The sequence below is a fragment of the Vulpes lagopus genome, chromosome 2 (genome assembly GCF_018345385.1).
Source record: "Vulpes lagopus strain Blue_001 chromosome 2, ASM1834538v1, whole genome shotgun sequence".
In the NCBI taxonomy this organism is placed as follows: domain Eukaryota; kingdom Metazoa; phylum Chordata; class Mammalia; order Carnivora; family Canidae; genus Vulpes; species Vulpes lagopus.
Genome location: NC_054825.1, coordinates 72,153,314 through 72,174,947, shown reverse-complemented (window position 1 = coordinate 72,174,947; position 21,634 = coordinate 72,153,314). Strand labels below are relative to the sequence as shown.

Below are 21,634 nucleotides of genomic sequence, written 5' to 3'. Positions count from 1 at the left end.
CATACTGGGTCACAAATCGGGTCTGAACCGATACCAAAAGATTGGGATCGTCCCCTGCATATTCTCAGACCATAATGCCTTGAAATTAGAACTAAATCACAACAAGAAGTTTCGAAGGACCTCAAACACGTGGAGGTTAAGGACCATCCGGCTAAAAGATGGGTCAACCAGGAAATTAAGGAAGAATTAAAAAGATTCATGGAAACTAATGAGAATGAAGATACAACCGTTCAAAATCTTTGGGATGCATCAAAAGCAGTCCTAAGGGGGAAATACATCGCAATACAAGCATCCATTCAAAAACTGGAAAGAACTCAAATACAAAAGCTAACCTTACACATAAAGGAGCTAGAGAAAAAAACAGCAAATAGATCCTACACCCAGCAGAAGAAGAGAGTTAATAAAGATTCGAGCAGAACTCAACAAAATCGAGACCAGAAGAACTGAGGAACAGATCAATAGAACCAGAAGTTGGTTCTTTGAAAGAATTAATAAGATAGATAAACCATTAGCCAGCCTTATTAAAAAGAAGAGAGAGAAGACTCAAATTAATAAAATCATGAACGAGAAAGGAGAGATCACTACCAACACCAAGGAAATACAAACGATTTTAAAAACATATTATGAACAGCTATATGCCAATAAATTAGGCAATCTAGAAGAAATGGATGCATTCCTGGAAAGCCACAAACTACCAAAACTGGAACGGAAGAAACAGAAAACCTGAACAGGCCAATAACCAGGGAGGAAATTGCAGCAGTCATCAAAAACCTCCCAAGAAAAAAAAAAAAAAAACTCCCAAGACACAAAAGTGCAGGGCCAGATGGCTTCCCTGGGAAATTCGTTCAAACACTTAAAGAAGAAACCATACCTATTCTACTAAGGCTGTTTGGAACGATAGAAAGAGATGGAGTACTTCCAAATTCGTTCTATGAGGCCAGCATCACCTTAATTCCAAAACCAGACAAAGACCCCACCAAAAAGGAGAATTACAGACCAATATCCCTGATGAACATGGATGCAAAAATTCTCAACAAGATACTAGCCAATAGGATCCAACAGTACATTAAGAAGATTATTCACCATGACCAAGAAGGATATATCCCCGGGACACAAGGCTGGTTCAACACTTATAAAACAATCAATGTGATTCATCATATCAGCAAGAGAAATACCAAGAACCATATGATCCTCTCATTAGATGCAGAGAAAGCATTTGACAAAATACAGCATCCATTCCTGACCAAAACTCTTCAGAGTGTAGGGATAGAGGGAACATTCCTCAACATCTTAAAAGGCATCTACGAAAAGCCCACAGCAAATATCTTTCTCAATGGGGAAGCACTGGGAGCCTTTCCCCTAAGATCAAGAACAAGACAGGGATGTCCACTCTCACCACTGCTATTCAACATAGTACTAGAAGTCCTAGCCTCAGCAATCAGACAACAAAAAGACATTAAAGGCATTCAAATTGGCAAAGAAGAAGTCAAACTCTCCCTCTTCGCCGATGACATGATACTCTACTTAGAAAACCCAAAAGCCTCCACCCCAAGATTGCTAGAACTCATACAGCAATTTGGTAGTGTGGCAGGATACAAAGTCAATGCCCAGATATCAGTGGCATTTCTCTACACTAACAATGAGACTGAAGAAAGAGAAATTAAGGAGTCAATCCCATTTACAATTGCACCCAAAAGCATAAGATACCTAGCAATAAACCTAACCAAAGAGGTAAAGGATCTATACCCTAAAAACTATAGAACACTTCTGAAAGAAATTGAGGAAGACACAAAGAGATGGAAAAATATTCCATGCTCATGGATTGGCAGAATTAATATTGTGAAAATGTCAATGTTACCCAGGGCAATTTACACGTTTAATGCAATCCCTATCAAAATACCATGGACTTTCTTCAGAGAGTTAGAACAAATTATTTTAAGATTTGTGTGGATTCAGAAAAGACCCCGAATAGCCAGGGGAATTTTAAAAAAGAAAACCATAGCTGGGGGCATCACAATGCCAGATTTCAGGTTGTACTACAAAGCTGTGGTCATCAAGACAGTGTGGTACTGGCACAAAAATAGACACATAGATCAATAGAACAGAATAGAGAACCCAGAAGTGGACCCTGAACTTTGTGGTCAACTAATATTCGATAAAGGAGGAAAGACTATCCACTGGAAGAAAGACAGTCTCTTCAATAAATGGTGCTGGGAAAATTGGACATCCACATGCAGAAGAATGAAACTGGACCACTCTCTTTCACCATACACAAAGATAAACTCAAAATGGATGAGAGATCTAAATGTGAGACAAGATTCCATCAAAATCCTAGAGGAGAACACAGGCAACACCCTTTTTGAACTCAGCCACAGTAACTTCTTGCAAGATACATCCACAAAGGCAAAAGAAACAAAAGCAAAAATGAACTATTGGGACTTCATCAAGATAAGAAGCTTTTGCACAGCAAAGGATACAGTCAACAAAACTAAAAGACAACCTACAGAATGGGAGAAGATATTTGCAAATGACGTATCAGATAAAGGGCTAGTTTCCAAGATTTATAAAGAACTTATTAAACTCAACACCAGAGAAACAAACAATCCAATCATGAAATGGGCAAAAGACATGAAGAGAAATCTCACAGAAGAAGACACAGACATGGCCAACATGCACATGAGAAAATGCTCTGCATCACTTGCCATTAGGGAAATACAAATCAAAACCACAATGAGATACCACCTCACACCAGTGAGAATGGGGAAAATTAACAAGGCAGGAAACCACAAATGTTAGAGAGGATGCAGACAAAAGGGAATCCTCTTACACTGTTGGTGGGAATGTGAACTGGTGCAGTCACTCTGGATAACTGTGTGGAAGTTCCTCAAAGAGTTAAAAATAGACCTGCCCTACGACCCAGCAATTGCACTGTTGGGGATTTACCCCAAAGATTCAGATGCAATGAAACGCCGGGACACCTGCACCCCGATGTTTCTAGCAGCAATGTCCACAATAGCCAAACTGTGGAAGGAGCCTCGGTGTCCATCGAAAGATGAATGGATAAAGAAGATGTGGTCTATGTATACAATGGAATTTACTCAGCCATTAGAAATGACAAATACCCACCATTTGCTTCAACGTGGATGGAACTGGAGGGCATTATGCTGAGTGAAGTAAGTCAGTCGGAGAAGGACAAACATTGTATGTTCTCATTCATTTTGGGAATATAAATAATAGTGAAAGGGAATAGAAGGGAAGGGAGAAGAAATGTGTGGGAAATATCAGAAAGGGAGACAGAACATAAAGACTCCTAACTCTGGGAAACGAACTAGGGGTGGTGGAAGGGTAGGAGGGCGCGGTGGGGTGAATGGGTGACGGGCACTGACGGGGGCACTTGACGGGATGAGCACTGGGTGTTATTCTGTATGTTGGTAAATTGAACACCAATAAAAAATAAATTATTAAAAAAATAAATAAATAAAAATAAAAATTAAAAATAAATTTATTATTAAAAAAACCTGATTATAATGAATATCATTAGCAACGTACAATGACCTATGAAAGTCTAGGAGTGGTAACAATTAGTTCCACTTGGTGAGAGGGAAGAAGGAAAAGTCCTGATGAAAAAGAAAAAAAAGAATAAGGCAATATTTAATGAGGCCTTAAAATAGGTGATCTCTTTACCACAGAGGAAAAGTTCTTAGTTTTTCCCCATTGAGGTCTGTGGGTCTTTCATACACGGCCTTTATGATGTTGAGATATGTTCTATCTATACATATTCTATTGAGGGTTTTTAAATCAAGAATGGATGCTATATATTGTCAAATGGTTTTTCTGCATTTATTGAGATGATGATATGGTCTAATCCTTTCTATCGTTATTTTTAAAGATTTTATTTATTTACTTATTTGAGAGTCACAAGCATGAGCAGGGGTAGGGGCATAGGGAAAGGTGACAAGCAGACTCCCCACTGAGTGTGGTGCACAATGTGGGGCTAGATACCCAGACCCTGAGATCATGACCTGAGCTGAAATCAATAGCCAGACACTTAACCCACTGGACACTCAGGTGCCCCCTTATTCTTTCTATTATTAATGTGGTGTATCACACTGTTTGGCAAATACTGAACCACCCCTATAGACCAGGAATAAATCCCACTTGGAGGTTCCTCAAAAAGTTAAAAAGAGAACTATCCTATGATCCAGCAATTGCCCTACTAGGTATTTACCCAAAGGATACAAAACTATAGGTTTAAAGGGGTATATGCACCTGGATGTTTATAGCAGCATTATCAACAATAGCCAAACTATGGAAAGAGCTCAAATGTCCATTCACTGATGAATGGATAAAGAAGATGTGGTAAATACATAACACAGTGGGAATATTACTTAGTTATTAAAAAGAATGAAATCCTACCATTCACAACAACATAGATGGAACCATAGTGTATTATGCTAAGTGACATAAGCCAGAGAAAGACAAATACCATATAATTTCACTCATATGTGGCAAAACAGATCAACATATGGGATAGGGAAAAAAGAAAGAGAGGGAAACAAACCATAAGAGACTTTTTAAAAAAGATTATATTTAGGAGAACCCAGTTGGCTCAGTGGTTGAGCATTTGCCTTTGGCTCAGGTTGCGATCCTGGGGCATGCTTCTCCCTCTGCCTATGTCTCTGCCTCTCTCTGTGTCTTTCATGAACAAATTTTAAAAATCTTAAAATATATATATTTATTTAGGGGCACCGAGGTGGCTCAGTTAGTTAAGCATCTGCCTTTGGTTCAGGTCATGATCCCAGTATTCTGGGATCAAGCCCCACATTGGGCTCTCTGCTCAGCAGGGAGCCTGCTTCTCCCTCTCCCTCTGCCTGCTGCTCCCTCTGCTTGTGCTCTGTCAATGAATAAAATATTTTTAAAAAGATTATTTGAGAGAGACAAAGTACACAAGTGGAGGAAGGGGGAGAGGAAGAGGCAGAAAATCTCAAGCAGACTCCATGACGAGTATGGAACCAGATGTGGAGCTTGATCCCATGAACCCAAGACCACGACCTGAGCCAAAATCAAGAGTCAAACCCTCAATCAACTGAGCTACTCAGGCACCCCAACCATAAGAGACTTAAAAAAAAAAAAGATTTTATTTATTCATGAAAGACACAGAGAGAGAGAGGCAGAGACATAGGCAGAGGGAGAAGCAGGCTCCCAATGGGGAGCCAAATGCAGGACTCAATCCTGGGACTCTGGGATCATGACCTGAGCCAAAGGCAGATGTTCAACCACTGAGCTACCCAGGCGTCCCGCCATAAGAGACTTTTAACAATACAGAACAAACTGAGGGTTGATGGAAGGTGGTGGGTAGGTGGTGGGCTAGATTGGTGATAGATATTAAGGAGGGCACTCATGATGAGCACTGAGTGTTGTATGTAAGTGATGAACCACTAAATTATACCCTGAAACCAGTATTGCATTGTATGTTGACTAACTAGAATTTAAATAAAAATTTTAAAAGAAAAAAATAGGTTATCTCTTAAAACCTCCTTAATTGGTGGCAATTTGGCACTATCAAAATTACAAATGCACATATTCTCTTTGACAAAGCCATTTTACTTGCAGAAATCTATCTTACAGATATACTTGCATATGTGTAAAAATAATGAATGTGACATTCACTCACTACATAGATGTCTGTGATAGCAAAAGACTGAAAGTAACCCATATGTTCATAGAGGAGTGATTAAATAAATTATAGTAAATCCTTATAATGAAAAACACTTTACAGCTGAAAAAGGAATGATGAAGCTCTATATCCTGACATGGAAAGATCCCCTAGATAGACACTTTCGGAAAAAAAGACAAGCACAGAATGTGTATTATGCTACCTTTTGAATCAGAAAGGGAAAAATGAGACTATCCATTCATGTGTATCATATATATGCAAAAAGAAATTCTGGAAGAATATATTAAAAAAATATTAACAATATAGCTACCTAAAGGTTGGAGGAAGGCATAAGAGCAGTATAGAAAATGAGTGGATGTGGGATAGCAAGGGTGAAATAGAGATTTGTTTCACTGCTTATCTTTTAATTTTTTTCAAGTCAGGTTTATTAAGGTATAATTTACACACAGTAAAATTCATACTTTAGGTAGTCAAGGTTCTGTGAATTTTGACAAAGATATATAGTCATGTAATTACCACTGCACTCAAGTTATAGAGGTTTTTTTTTGAAGATTTTATTTATTTATTCATGAGAGAGAGAGACAGAGAGAGTCAGAGACAGAGGCAGAAGGAGAAGCAGGCTCCATGCGGGGAACCGACGTGGGACTCAATCCTGGGTCTCCAGGATCACATCCTGGGCTGAAGGCAGCACTAAACCACTGAGCCAGCCAGGCTGCCCTATAGAGTATTTTTATCACCCCAAGAGTTCTGTACAGTCAATCCCTTCTCCTCCACTCCCAGTCTTTGGCAACCTCTGATTTCTGTCCCTCACAAGCATTTAGAATTGTATTTTTAAGTTTATTCTGTATAGTGATGTCTCATTGTGGTTTTAATTTGCATTTCCCTGGTAACTAAAGATGTTCACCACTTGCTATTGTGCTTATTTGCCATCTGTAGTATCTCTTCTCTGATGAAATGCCTATACAAATTTTTTGCTCATGTTTATTCATTTGGTTTAATATTGAGTTGTGAGAATTGTTTATAGATTCTGGATTTAAGTCCTTTGTCAGATGTGCTCTTGGGCTCAGACCCTGGACTTTTCAGGAGTGAGGTCTGGATTCTGCCCATGTGTTGGGGACAGAGCCATACCTTTGTGCCAGACCTTGTTAGCCAAGCTCCCACACCAAATGTGCAAAGCCAGAAAACCATTTTCAGCAAATGACTATGACTCCTTGCCCCAGGGGCCAGAGTTCTCCCGCCATGCAAAACCAGCCCTTTCTCTGCCAATGGCCAAGCTACTTGGGTAGCCAGTTCATAATCAGACTGCCAGTTTATAACTGTGGGATGGAAATATAACCACAGTAGGAAGCAGAACACCCTGCAGGGCACGCCCTGTGTGGCTTTCTGGATGGTTGGGTCAGATACTCTCAGGAGAGTGGGAAAAGTTTATATGGGCCCTTTAGAAAAATGCTTTGTTAGAGGACTCTGATCATTTAAAATAATGAATTTAAAATAAAAATTAATAATAATAATAAAAAGATGTGTGTTTTGAAACATTTTTTTCCCAGTCTGTGATTTGTCTTTTTACTTGCTTAACAGTGTCTTTCAAAGAGGTGTTTAACTTTGATGAATTTTTACTTTCTTACTTTTGAACCATGTAACTACATTACCTCTTCAAAAATTATATTTAAAAACATCTTTTCAGGAAAAAAGTAAGAGTGGGAGGAAGCCTGGGTGGCTCAGCGGTTGAGCGCCTGCCTTCAGCCCAGGGCATGATCCTGGAGTTCCAGGATCAAGACCCCACATCAGGCTCCCTGCAAGAAGCCTGCTTCTCCGTCTGCCTGTGTCCCTGCTTCTCTCTCTGTGTCTCTCATGAATAAATAAATAAAATCTTAAAAAAAAAAAAAAAGTAAAAGTGGTTAGCAACTTAAGAGCACAATTTTTATTAAAATAAATACCTAGATATTTAAGTGAAAATGAAAAAGAAAAAAGAAATCAGACCTTGAAAAATTAAAAGAGGGGTGCCTGGCTGGCTCAGTCAGTTGAGCATCCAACTCTTGATTTCCTCTTGATTTTGGCTCAGGGTCATGAGATTGAGTCCCCAGGTTGCTCCATGCTCAACAAGAGTCTGCACTCTCTCTCTCTCTCTGCCCCTCCCATTCATGCTTGTGCTGTCTCTAGCTCTCTCTCTCAAATAAACAAATCTTTAAAATTTGAAAGAATTAGGGGCACGTGGGTGGCTCAGTGGTTGAACATCTGCCTTTGGCTCAAGTCATGATTCCGGGGTCCTAGGATCGAGTCCTGCATCAGGCTCCCTGCAGGGAGCCTGCTTTTCTCTCTGCCTATGTCTCTGGCTCTCATGAATAAATAAATAAAAATTTTAAAAGAAAAAATTGGAAGAACTACAACAGGAAGAAGGAAAAGCATTTTAAGTAAAAAGAACACTGTGTACAATGCACAGGAGGGAAGCACTATGTGTGTTAGAGAAAGTGTTTCATATGGCTGGAGCAAATGGTGAGAGAAAATAATGGAAAAGTAGGTTGGAATCAGGTTAAGTAAGGATGGTCTTGAATGTCGTATTAAGGTGTTTGGTTTATAACATGCAGGGAAATGGAATTTATCAAAAATGTTTAAGAAAGTGACATGATTCAGAAAGTGCTTGGGATGCTTACTCTTCTGGACATAAAAAGAAGAGACAGGAAGGAGGATGTAATGAGACCAAAGAGAAAACTCTTTTAATAATCCAAACAAGAAGACACAGATTACTACAAATACACAGCAGTGTGAATGTGAAGGAGGGGATGAATGTCAAAAACAAAATGAAAAAACAAAACAAAAAACCAAAATAAAAACAAAAGAGCTCCCAGGAGAATAAATCTAGCAGTAGAAAGGAAGGACACTAAATATAAGCCCAGGCCTACTGCTAACCAAAGGGAGGGGATTCAGAAAGGGGCAGAAAGCATGACGAACTATGTAATACAGCCCCCCCCCATGGGATCCCTGGGTGGCGCAGCGGTTTGGCGCCTGCCTTTGGCCCAGGGCGCGATCCTGGAGACCCGGGATCGAATCCCACGTCGGGCTCCCGGTGCATGGAGCTTGCTTCTCCCTCTGCCTGTGTCTCTGCCTCTCTCTCTCTCTCTCTCTCTGTGTGACTATCATAAATAAATAAAAATTAAAAAAATAAAAATAAAAATAAAACTTAAAAAAAAAAAACAGCCCCCAATGGAAATAAGAAAATAGCTGAAATTGTGGAATGGTAACAGAGAAAAAGACTTTTATAAATTTTGTTAAGTAGGTCACTACAGCCCTAGGCACTGGAAGTTTCAGCTGACCAGTAGGAAGAAAAAGCAGGAGAAAACATGGCATGCAAGAGCTGAAACACATAGGGCCAATGTAGATGCCAGCTGAAGGAATAAGGAAACTAGGGCATGTTGTAAACCAGGAGGAAAAAATAATGAACATGAAGATTCAAATCATTAAGTAAACAGAAGTTCAACTCTGAAACCATATGGAACAGAATACTGTAAATATATATAGCTCAAGACTCCTCTGTACCTCACATCCCTATTTATTGTAACTAATACATCTTAAAGATAAATAGTAAAGGCTCTTAAAACCAACCACATAAATAACTCATTAGTAGTGTAACAGAGACTATCCATCATTTCCTTTGTAATGCATTGACTGACTGTGCTATATACTAAAGACACTAAGTTTGGTAAGAAAACTTTATGTTGGGATCCCTGGGTGGCGCAGCGGTTTAGCGCCTGCCTTTGGCCCAGGGCGCGATCCTGGAGACCCAGGATCGAATCCCACATCAGGCTCCCGGTGCATGGAGCCTGCTTCTCCCTCTGCCTGTGTCTCTGCCTCTCTCTCTCTCTGTGACTATCATAAATAAATAAAAAATTAAAAAAAAAAAAAAAGAAAACTTTATGTTTTAAAGGAGCCTCTTTGTGGTGATGGAATACTTTTGTATCCTGATTGTGGTGTTGGGTATGTGAACCTATACATATGACAAAGTTTCATATACTCTCTTCCCTCAAGAAAAAAGTAGGTGTAAAAATATAGTGAAAGCTGACTCAGGTCTGCATTGGAGTTAGTAATAGTACAGCAATGTCTATTTCCTAGTTTTGACAATGTACTATGGTAATGTATGATATTATCTACCTGGGGAAGGCTAGATGAAAGCTGCATGATTAACTGTACTATTTTACAGTAGCTCCCCGAATCTGTTCCATACTCCAAAACAGTACTGTCAGGTCTACAGAAGACAGAAGACAGACTGATTAATGCAAAATTCAGAATGGAGGTTATGTCTAGAGCTGCAATGGCCAATATAATAGCAACCTAAAACTAAATGAAATTTAAAATTCAGTCCCTAATTTGCTCTAGCCACACTTCAATTGCTCAATATCCCATGTAGCTAGTGGTTACCATATTAGTAGGATACAGAACATTTCCAAACTCACAGTAACTTTAGTTAGACAATGCTGCTTAAGAAAAGGGGATGAGATGCACGGTGGTAATGAGCTAGTTTTTAACCTAGATGGAGGCCACAGATGGTCTAATATTCTTCCTTTAAAATTTTATGTGTTTTTTTACATTCTTCTGGAATATACAATAAAGCAAGACAAAATAAAAATATTGATTTTTGCAAATACATAATGGCATACCTAGACAAGTGATTCAATTCAAGTTTCTTAAAGGGAGTAAATAAAATTGTACAATATGAAACAAATCTACAAAGGCAACTTTTGGTTTTATATTAGAGTAACAATATGAGAAATTATTTCAATCATAATTATGATCCAAAAGGTATGAAATTAATTTTATTTGTGATTTTAGAGGTTTATTGAAAAACTATGAAAATCCTACTGAAATCCTAAAAGGAACTAACTAGTGATATATAAAAAGAGGGAAAGTTCATTCTTTACACAGACTGAACTATGTTTAACCACAGTAACATTCTCACAAATTTCTTCTCTCACTCTTCCATAGTGCTAACCTGATCCTTACCCAGGTTAAACCCAACTCTTAGACTAAACTTCACCTCTAAACAAGCATTTAAAGGTGTCTAAAGAAAAACATACAACTGTAATGACAATCTCACCCTAAATTATCATAATACTCAAATGAGCTTTCACAGGGGCCAGCAATCTATTTTGCTGAAGCTGGCTCACCTCTCCCTCTTCATGGTAGCTTTCATTTGTCCTCTTCTGTCTTCAACCTCCAGCACCATTCTGCACTGAGAAAGGGCACCTGGGTGGCTCATTCGATTAAAGAGCTTGCCTTTGGCTCAAGTTGTGTTCCCAGAATTCTGGGAGCAAGTCCCACATCAGGCTCCCTGCTCCCCAAGGAGCCCTGCTTCTCCCTGTCTCTGTCTCCTTCCTTCTATCTCTCATGAATAAATCTTCAAAAAAATTAATAAAAATAAAAAAATAAGACGGAATAAACTAAGGAATGAAGTATTTTACTTCCCTTTCAACTCCTTCCTGTTTAACCAATCTTCTTTCAAATAAAACAGCTCTTGGTGAACTGTCCAACTCCTGACTTCAGCTCAGGTAATGATCTCAAGGTCATGGGATGAGGAGCTCTGTGCTCAGCAAGAAGTGGGCTTATCCCTCTTCCCTCTGCTCCTCACTCTCTCCAAAATAAATAAATAAAAAAGCTCTCCACTCTCTCTAAAATAAATAAATAAAAATTTAATAAACTAAAACAGCTCTTCCATAAGCAGCCTAAGATGATCTCTGAAAATGGTTCGCTATTTACTTGACCCAGAAAACCCTATGTAATCATGCAAATTAAGAGGTTCTAATCTTCCTGTTCACTTTAGGAACACACATGAAACTGAGCAGGCCATCAAGGGTATGCACACATGAAATGCCACCAAATATCTGAAAGATGTCACACTGCAGAAGCAATGTGTATCATGCTGTTGCTACACTGGTAGGTATGTCCAGGACAAACAGTGGGGCTGGATACCGGGTCAGTGGCCCAAAAAGAATGGGGAACTTTTACTGCACGTGCTTAAAAATACAGAGTAATGCTGAACTTAAGGATTTAGATGTGGATTCTCTGGTCATTGAGCACATCCAGGTGAACAAACACCCCCAACATGCAGAGTAAAATTTACAGAGCTCATGGTCAGATTAACCCATAAATGAGCTCTTTCTGCCATACTGAGATGATTCTTACTGAAAAAGAGGAGACTGTTCCTAAACCAGAAGAGGAAGCTGCACAGATGAAAAAGACATCCCAAGAAAAACTGAAGAAACAAAAACTTATGCCCGGGAGTAAGTTCTGCATAAAATAAACACAAATAAAAGTAAAAACAGAAAAAAATAATAATAAATGAAATGAAAACTAAAACTCAAAAAAAAAAAAAAAAGAAAACTAAAACTCTTCAAGAGAGTTGTCTGTACTTCCTTTCTCTATTTCTTCCCATCTCTCTCTATAACCCACTCCAATTAGGTTTTCATTGCTCTACAAAACCATTCTTAAGAAAAATCACTAATAGCTTCCATCTTTGCCAAACCCAGAAAGCCAGTTCTCAGTTCCCACCTTATCTGACCTATCATCTCTAGCACCCAGGATAGGATAGTATCACATGGGTGATAACTACCCACATACTTGAAGCAGTTTCTTCACTTAGCTCCCAAGATACCACAGTTTGATTTTCCTCCTACCTCACTGGCTGATTCTCCTGCCCACTCTTCTGAGCTAGCTCATAGTTCTCTTCTAACCATCATCCAGTTGTTAAAGTAACCAAATGAATCACTTTTCTTATCTAGCTATACATTCTCCCTAGCTGATCTAATCTAGTTCCATTTTTTAAAATTATCATTTATTTTTAAATATTGGGAGCAAATGATTTTTTATTTATTTATTATTATTATTATTATTTTTTTAGTCCACTGTCTTTCAGGTGGTGGCCTCATTGAAATACATTCCTTTCTTGTTTCACCACTACTCATCTCTCTTCCTTTGGATTTTCTCAGTGGCACATAGCCAAACCTCATCTGTTTGGGACCCCCAATGCCAGGTACTCTTGCACCCACGTGCCTTGGCTATACCTTCACTCGCAATCAAATGATTTTTAAATTTATACTATTTCCAGTCCTGATCTCTCTTTTGAGCTACATATTACTATATTACTATGTCAGATCACCTTCTTATTTCTATCTGGAATTTGAGAAGTATCTCAAAATTAATTTCTAGGAAATAGAACCCTTTTCCCTTATCAAATCCCACTTTTCATCATTCTTCCCCACCAAGGTTAATGGCATGACCATTCATTCAGGACAAAAATTTAGGAGTCACTCTTGACTCTTCTTTTTCCTTGACATCTCAATATTAACAAATCCAAAAGAAAGTGTTGTTAAATCTTTAAATATATTCTAAATATAACCATTTCTCACCACCTTCATTGGAGTACCCTAATATCCTAAATTCCACTGGCCCCATGGCATTAGCCTTCTAACTTGTAACTTCCTGATTCCACTCTTATTCTCTCCTCCACAGCCAGAGTGACTTTAAAAACAAAACAAAACAAAACAAAAAGCAACACATGTTCTAAAAAATGAAAAACTGTTCTTTAGAATAGAAACGGGATTCCAGAAATATATTCAAATAAACTAAGTACCTAAGTTCCTTTTGCATGGCTACTAATTAACACAAGAATACTGATAAAACTGAAGATAGTCTCCCTACAATTTCTAGGCACTGAAATTCTCCTATGGCTATGTTTTAAATATAATCTACTTCTGTATATAATTCCATTATGTAATCAGCTTATTGACAGATCATGTAACAGATTATGTAACAACCCTACTCAAAATTTTCCAAAGGCTTCCTACCATATGTAGAATAAATCTCTCTGCAAAATCATACATAATCTAGGGCCAACCAACCTCTGAAACCTCTCTCTTCACTTAACTCCTCATCATACTATGTTATGTTGTGCTATAGCCACAGTAGCCTCCCTGCTTTTTCTTGAACACACCAAACTTACTACGCCTCAGGACCTTTGAACTTGCTGTTCCCTTTGCTTGGAACACTTCCTTTCCAGATATTCATATGGCTTGTTCTCAAACTTCATTTAACTCTCAACTCAGTGAAGTCTTTTTTAACTAATACTTCTAAAATAGTCTGTGTGGGGGAGGGGGTACTAAAATATCTCCCATCCTCACTGCCTATCACTTTCTATGTCAATACATTGCTTTGTGTTTATTCATAGCATATACCACTATGTAAATTATGTATTTGGTTTTTATCTGTCTTCTCCAAGATAACAGAACTTCTATAAAAGCCTCATTTTGGTCTGCTTGTTCACCACTATACTCCCAGCACCTAGATCTATGCCTCACACATATTATGCACTCATTAAATATCAGTTATGTGTGTGAATACACAATAACCTGGTAATAATCTAAAAACTTAAGAAAAAAAGATATCTGGAAAAGAAATGGGATTCCAGGAACATTCAAATCTAGCAAGCTACACAGAACCTAAATTCTTTACCTGCTTTGGTATCTGTTGATGCAAGACTTTCACTAGAATCAAAAAGATTCTCTCACAATTTTTAGGCACCTAAAATCTCATGTGCCAATATTTTAAATATAATTTACATTTATGTATACAACTCTATTATTATATACTTATCTCACTCAAAATCAGTATTCCAAATTCTGTGCAACTGATTTGTGAGAAAACGAAAATCACTGTCAGTACCAATTTAAAACAAAATTAAAGGTAAAAAGGAGGCATTAGAAGAACTGAACTGTAGTATGAGTAGAGAGAGTGCAACCAAGGACATAGGACCCGCTCATTCCCCAGTTCCCAGCAGGAGGGTTTTCTTCCCATAGAAGCAGGACTTCAGCATTTCTGAGGTTCTTCCAGCTATCTGTTGCTGAGGACACTAAGTCATGGGTTCCTTTCTTGCACCCAGCCTTTCTTTCTTCAGCCAAGTTCCTTTCTTGCACCCAGCCTCCACTCATGGAATGGAGGCCCTACCTTGGGTATGTGCTGATAATACTGGGGCCCCAAAAGTCCTTCCCCAGCTCAAGAGGCAATGCTTCCATGCCAGAAGACATAAATTAAGAGATCTCCACCTACTGCCCCCATCTTAGTTCCTAAAAATGAGGATGGCATTCCAAAGCTTATCATAGTCTTCATCCCAACTTTAGAGCTCTGGCTCAGAGATTTTGCCTTGGAGCAGGAGAAAGGCCATTAAAAAAGATACCACCTAATCTCTTCCCAAAGGAATTTATCTCATTTGCAACAGTAAAGTTTAAACTCAAAGCATTTTTTTGTTGGCAAATTGAATTTAAGTATTTTTTAAAATAATGAATTTAAAGTATTTTTCAAAACTAGGATTGTGGTATAGGGAAATGGAAGGAGATTCATGGATCTAATGAAAGTAAAACCAAGACTATAGGCTGGCCAGGTAAGAGAGAACCAGGGTAATAAGCCATCTGGGAAGAGGCCTCCTGAGGTCAGACAAATATAAACTCCAACCTCAGAAACTGGATTAGATTAGTTTGTCAAGGAATTTATGCCCCAGAGCACTATTGTAAACAACAGAGCAACAGCCAGCAATTACTGGAGCTTAAAAACTAGGCACGGTGAGGGGGTGAGGGAAAGTGTAGAAGAGAGCCCCACCATTACAACTGTCATTCCAGGGTGACTGAAGGCAGACTGCCCCAGGAGCAACAACAGAGACTTAATACTATGTGCTGGGGAAGGGAAGGTGAGGGTGGCAGGGGGAACAGCATTCACTAAAACAAATCCAGTTCAGTCATTAAACAAATAAATGAGTAAATAATGATAACAAGCCCTGGAAAGGAGGACCGGTGTCTACAACTGCTATATCATCTAAAATGTCTGGTCTTCCACAAAAAAATTATAAAGACTCAAAGAAACAGGAAAGTATGACCCGTACATGGGGGTGGGAGTCGGAGAGAGGCAACAGAAACTGCCTGTGACAGTGACTAGATGTTGATTTAAGAAGAAAAGATTTCAAAGTAGCCATCATAAATATGTTCACAGAACCAAAGGAGAGCTTGATTAAAGACATAAGGAAAGAATGACAATATCATATCAAATAGAGAGTATCAATAAAAAGAAATTTTTTAAAAAACCAAATAGAAATTCTGGATATGAGATATACAACAACTAAAATAGAATTGTAGGCTTATAGAAAGAGCCTCAGACTTCAAAAAAGACCACTGATCCTAAAGGGCCATTGTGTGTTTTTACTACAAATCCACTCTAAATTTGTGTCTAATGTACTTTTTTTAAAAGCTACAACTTTCGGGGATCCCTGGGTGGTGCAGCGGTTTGGCGCCTGCCTTTGGCCCAGGGTGCGATCCTGGAGACACGGGATCGAATCCCACATCAGGCTCCCTGCATGGAGCCTGCTTCTCCCTCTGCCTGTGTCTCTGCCTCTCTCTCTCTCTCTCTCTCTCTCTGTGTGTGTGTGTGACTATCATAAATAAATAAAAAAAATAAAAAATAAAAAAAAAATAAAAGCTACAACTTTAAATAATAAAATTAATTCTATCCTATATTTTAATCACAAAATCTATATGCTACTTCTTGAATGATGAAACCCATTCTATACATAATTATATTTCTTTTTTTTTAAAGTGATACTATAAATAACAGGTTATTTCTCAAATATTTAATAATAATATGAAAAATCTTACTGGTCTGACGTCACCACAGGAATTGGTAAATTGTCGAGCCAAGCCAAAATCAAGCATGTAACATTTCCTACACGTACTAGGAAAGCGACCCATGGCGAAGTTCGACTAGAAAAGCAAAGAAGGAAAATATACATATTTTTATAATATTTAGTCCTTACATCTGTACTTCCTATATTTTAACTTTTCTATTCAAACTCTATATAGTACATATGTCTCAAATAAACTATTCTAATCAGTGATGTTTACTGGGTATTAATACATAATCTCGTTGTGGGTCCTTTTAATGCCTAGGATCAAGTAACTTTGAGGAATGAAGAATTTAAGTGACGCTGTAAAGTTACATACAACAACCCTGACTTAAATGGAACTCCAAGTTCCTTGAAATACTAGTCTAAGTCAGTGCTTTGAAGACAGCCCAATTCTTTCTCTTTAAAATGGGAGGAACTAGGAGTGAGCAAAATTGAATACATAGCTAGAAATAAATGAATTTCCTATAAGCATCATAAAGCTGAATTTCACTAAGTACAAAAATTAAAATTCAATTTAAGGAAACACTTAAAAACAAACTTTTGGAAAATACACTTTGCATTCTTCCCCTAAAAAAAGTAAATGTAATGCTAAATGAGCACAGACTTGCAAAGATGTGTGTAAAAAGAGAATTTATAAAGGAAAAAGGAAATTGCTACAGAATTATAGCTTTTATTTTAAAATACTGTTCTACTTAGGGAGCTTTCAGATGAAAATGGAAGTCTTCAGTCACCATGCTTCTCAAGTAGTGACATTTAGTTTGGCACAGAATTAAGAGCAAGAGAAATCTACATTACATTAAGTCTGACTCCACTAATGTTAATTTTAGTTGGCATTTTCATGTAAACTATTTAATTTGAGAAATCATGTAGCAACAGATGGGTGTAATTTTCAACTGCACCAACCAACACATGATATATTTATAGTAAATACAGTATATCAGAAATGGATAATTTCCCCCTTGTAAGCAATAAAAAAAATCAAGAAGTAAAAATAAAAACATTTCAGTTATGGAAATGACAATTTCTAAGAAAAAACAGAATAGAAAAAAATACTATATATTGCCACTGTAGCACTCAGAAGAAAACATAAGGTCTTTCACAACTGATGGTTTCTTGCAAGTACAATTTGTCACTTGAGATTGGGGTCAGAAAACACTATGTATATATCTAAAAGCAACATATGTATATATTTTTACCTAGTATCAGGAAAAAGAAATCTAAAGAATACCAATTTAGGTATAAGGCTAAGTAACTAAGAATGTTAACACATATAATAATAATAGTCAAGCATTAATAATTTTTAATTTGGCTAGGAGCAACATTTTCATTGTATGAGAAAAGGTCTTGAATATTAGGTTGTAGTTTGTAATAATTTTTTTTAAATAAAGAAGTTACATTTTGCATCTAGTTACAGAAATTAAAATATTACCTCATATTAATAACAGAAAGCAAATATAGAAAGCTACATTTATAATTTATTGTGTCCCATCATCAGATTAAGAGTACAAAGCAAACTCGTTCTGTGCTTGAACTTGAAAAGGCCCCTTACCGGTTTGATGTCTCGATGCAAGAATCCCACAGAATGGATGCTCTCAATAGACTCCAGAATCTGCCTACCCAACCGAAGAGTAGTGCTAATGGTGAATGTGCCCCGGGACTGGCTACGGCGTAGATCTGCCAGATTCCGACCCTGTGGAAACCAAATAAGCACTTTCAAATAAGTACTGTGTTATACGAGAAGACTGAGGAGTTACTCACTTACTAATAAAAATGTTTTGACAGGGGCACCTGGGTGGCTCCGTTGGTTGAGTATCCAACTCTTGGTTTCCACTCAGGTTGTGGTCTTGAGGTTGTGGGAACCAGCCAGGCTGGGTCCGCACTTGGCAGGGAGTCTGCTTGGGATTTTCTCTCCTACTGCTCCCCTGCCAGCGCTTATGCTCTCTCTCAAATAAATAAATCTTTGTAAAAAGTATTTTCACAGAAAGAGCAAGGATTTTACCCAAATTGTGATCCTCTCATTCAAGAGAAGAGATTCCATTAATCTAATACATGAATGTTTCAGACAAATATAAGAATAACCACAAGTTTCTGAACATATTATATTTTTGAGTCATTGTGTTTCCCCTTATCTTTCATGTCATAACAAAATATATTCTTGATTATTTAAAAGTTTAGAAAATATGGATGCCTGGGTGGCTCAGCAGTTAAGCGTTTGCCTTCGAATCAGCACATGATCCTGGAGTCTTGGGATCAAGTTCCACATCGGGCTTCCTGCACAGAGCCTGCTTCTCCCTCTATGTCTCTGCCTCTCTCTGTGTGTCTCTCGTGAATAAATGAATAAAATCTTTAAAAATAATAAAAATAAACAAATAAGAAAATACATGTACCAAGAGCAGTAATTCCTCATAACTGCCTAACATATTCCTATATAAACTACTTAATTTTTCTGTGTCAGGGTTTCCTTATAAAATGAGGCCAATGATACCTACCTCACAATGTTTTGTGAGGATTAAACAAGATCCATGTAAAGTGTTTAACATACTGTCTGGCATACAATAAGGATTCAATAAATGCTAATTATTGTTATTATAAAAAAATGACATGAAACAAACTCAATTACTTATAGCAATAGGTAAAAGTAATGAAAGCAATAGGTAAAAGTAATGAAATAGATGTTACATTTATCATTGCATTTAATCTTCACAGCACTCTAAAACAGAAGAGATTGCAGATGACGAAAGTGAGGCTCAGAAAGTTGAAACAATGTTAACCTATTAAGGTAAAGTTGTTTTTCAAATCTAAACCTGTTTTAATTCAAAGTTGTTTTTTTCCTTAACAGTGCTGCTCCATCCAAAAAGTTCTTTGTTGCCTAGGTAACAAATGAGTAATTTAATGAGAAGAGCAGGGCTACGATGCTGCAGTTCTGCAGCCCAAAGAATAAAAACTGGCTCCTCCATTACAAGAGAATTTAAATATCCCAATCTCTCTATTCCCAAAATTTTGTAGTGTATGTTTGGGATTAATACCATTTGTACCATCACCTCAACTAAAGACAACGGATTTACTTTTGAAAAACTAATAAATTCTTAAATTTCTTCAGTACCATTTAAAATAAAATACTAAATAGCACTCAAGTAATTGAAGAATTGAAAAATTACAGGGGAATCAGGAATCTTTCATACTTCATATCTTCTTTAAAAATGCAGGTTTCTCACAGCATAAATTGGCAGTTAACTTTATGATTATTTTTGAATGTTAGGACAGTTCTACATCTCAGCAAATGCATAGTGATAATCTAGAATAACAAATTTTACAATCCCATGACAGTACCTAATAACTTTTATTAGCATTCCAATAATTTTTTTCTCACAAATCAATATTTTGATTTCAAAACATACATCTAGGAAACACTACAACTTTATTTGTAAACTACTTCCCTCATTATAAAGCCTTTTGAAAAAAAATCAATTAATCCGATTTCTATTAATAATGATTCTAAAATTTCAAATCATTTAAAATGTGAATCTAAGGTATCAATTAACAAAATCCAAAAAGATAAAACATAAGGCTAACAAGAGTATGGGGAAAAGTTATTAATATGGTAAATACATGTACATTTTAGCCACCAAATTATACTTCAGAGTATAAACTAAAAGTAGTTATTATCCATTACAAAGAAAAATTGAAAAAAATCTATATAACAATAAATAAATCGTGGTATACTCATCTGACTGGTATGCAACCACATACAAAAAAATATTTATTCATAATAACACAGAACAAATATTGTTGAATGGAAAAAGCAAATGCATTTTGCCCTAAGTAATTCTATAAATTTAATATGATCCCAATAAAAATGCAAGTGGATTTTACTATTAAAAATATGAAATACATTTAAAATAATAGGGGACCCCTGGATGGCTCAGTGATTTAGCGCCTGCCATCAGCCCAGGGTGTGATCTTGGAGTTCCGGGATCAAGTTCCGCATCAGGTTCCCTGCATGGAGCTTGCTTCTCCCTCTGCCTCTGTCTCTGCCTCCCTCTCTGTCTCTCATGAATAAATAAATAAAATCTTAAAAAAATAAAATAATATAATGAACCCTCATATACCCACTCATTACCAATAATTAACAATCATCAATTCACAGCCAATCTTATTTCACCTGTTATTCATCCCTCCCACTCCCCTGCAACACTCACCCTTTTCCCTCCGACTATCATGATATATATATATATATATATATATATATATATATTGGATTATTTTCATGTAATCCCAGTATCATCTTATGTATGTGTATCAAAAAGCACATAGGAGCAAAGAGATAAAAATGTAAAATAAAAGAAGTTGTTAGCAATCCTATTATCACAAATTTGAATTGGAAATATCAACATGATGACCACAGCTTTGTAGTACAACCTGAAATCTGGCATTGTGATGCCCCCAGCTATGGTTTTCTTTTTTAAAATTCCCCTGGCTATTCGGGGTCTTTTCTGAATCCACACAAATCTTAAAATAATTTGTTCTAACTCTCTGAAGAAAGTCCATGGTATTTTGATAGGGATTGCATTAAATGTATAAATTGCCCTGGGTAACATTGACATTTTTACAATATTAATTCTGCCAATCCATGAGCATGGAATATTTTTCCATCTCTTTGTGTCTTCCTCAATTTCTTTCAGAAGTGTTCTATAGTTTTTAGGGTATAGATCCTTTACCTCTTTGGTTAGGTTTATTGCTAGGTATCTTATGCTTTTGGGTGCAATTGTAAATGGGATTGACTCCTTAATTTCTCTTTCTTCAGTCTCATTGTTAGTGTAGAGAAATGCCATTGATTTCTGGGCATTGATTTTGTATCCTGCCACGCTACCAAATTGCTGTATGAGTTCTAGCAATCTTGGGGTGGAGGCTTTTGGGTTTTCTATGTAGAGTATCATGTCATCGGCGAAGAGGGAGAGTTTGACTTCTTCTTTGCCAATTTGAATGCCTTTAATGTCTTTTTGTTGTCTGATTGCTGAGGCGAGGACTTCCAGAACTATGTTGAACAGCAGTGGTGAGAGTGGACATCCCTGTCTTGTTCCTGATCTTAGGGGAAAGGCTCCCAGTGCTTCCCCATTGAGAATGATATTTGCTGTGGGCTTTTCGTAGATGGCTTTTAAGATGTCGAGGAAAGTTCCCTCTATCCCAACACTCTGAAGGGTTTTGATCAGGAATGGATGCTGTATTTTGTCAAATGCTTTCTC

General features: G+C 37.2%; 1 protein-coding gene across 3 annotated transcripts in view; it reads right to left on the bottom strand.

The window, feature by feature from the left end:
• The window catches only part of TTBK2 (tau tubulin kinase 2), a 177,961-nt gene that overhangs the window by 59,103 nt on the left and 97,224 nt on the right, over window positions 1-21,634 (bottom strand). For all 3 annotated transcript variants that reach the window (XM_041744228.1, XM_041744230.1, XM_041744229.1), the window contains 2 exons: window positions 17,941-18,081; window positions 16,363-16,467 (listed from right to left, as the gene is read on the bottom strand). In XM_041744228.1, coding sequence (XP_041600162.1) covers window positions 16,363-16,467; window positions 17,941-18,081 — 246 coding nt within the window. The remainder of the gene's footprint in view (window positions 1-16,362; window positions 16,468-17,940; window positions 18,082-21,634) is intronic.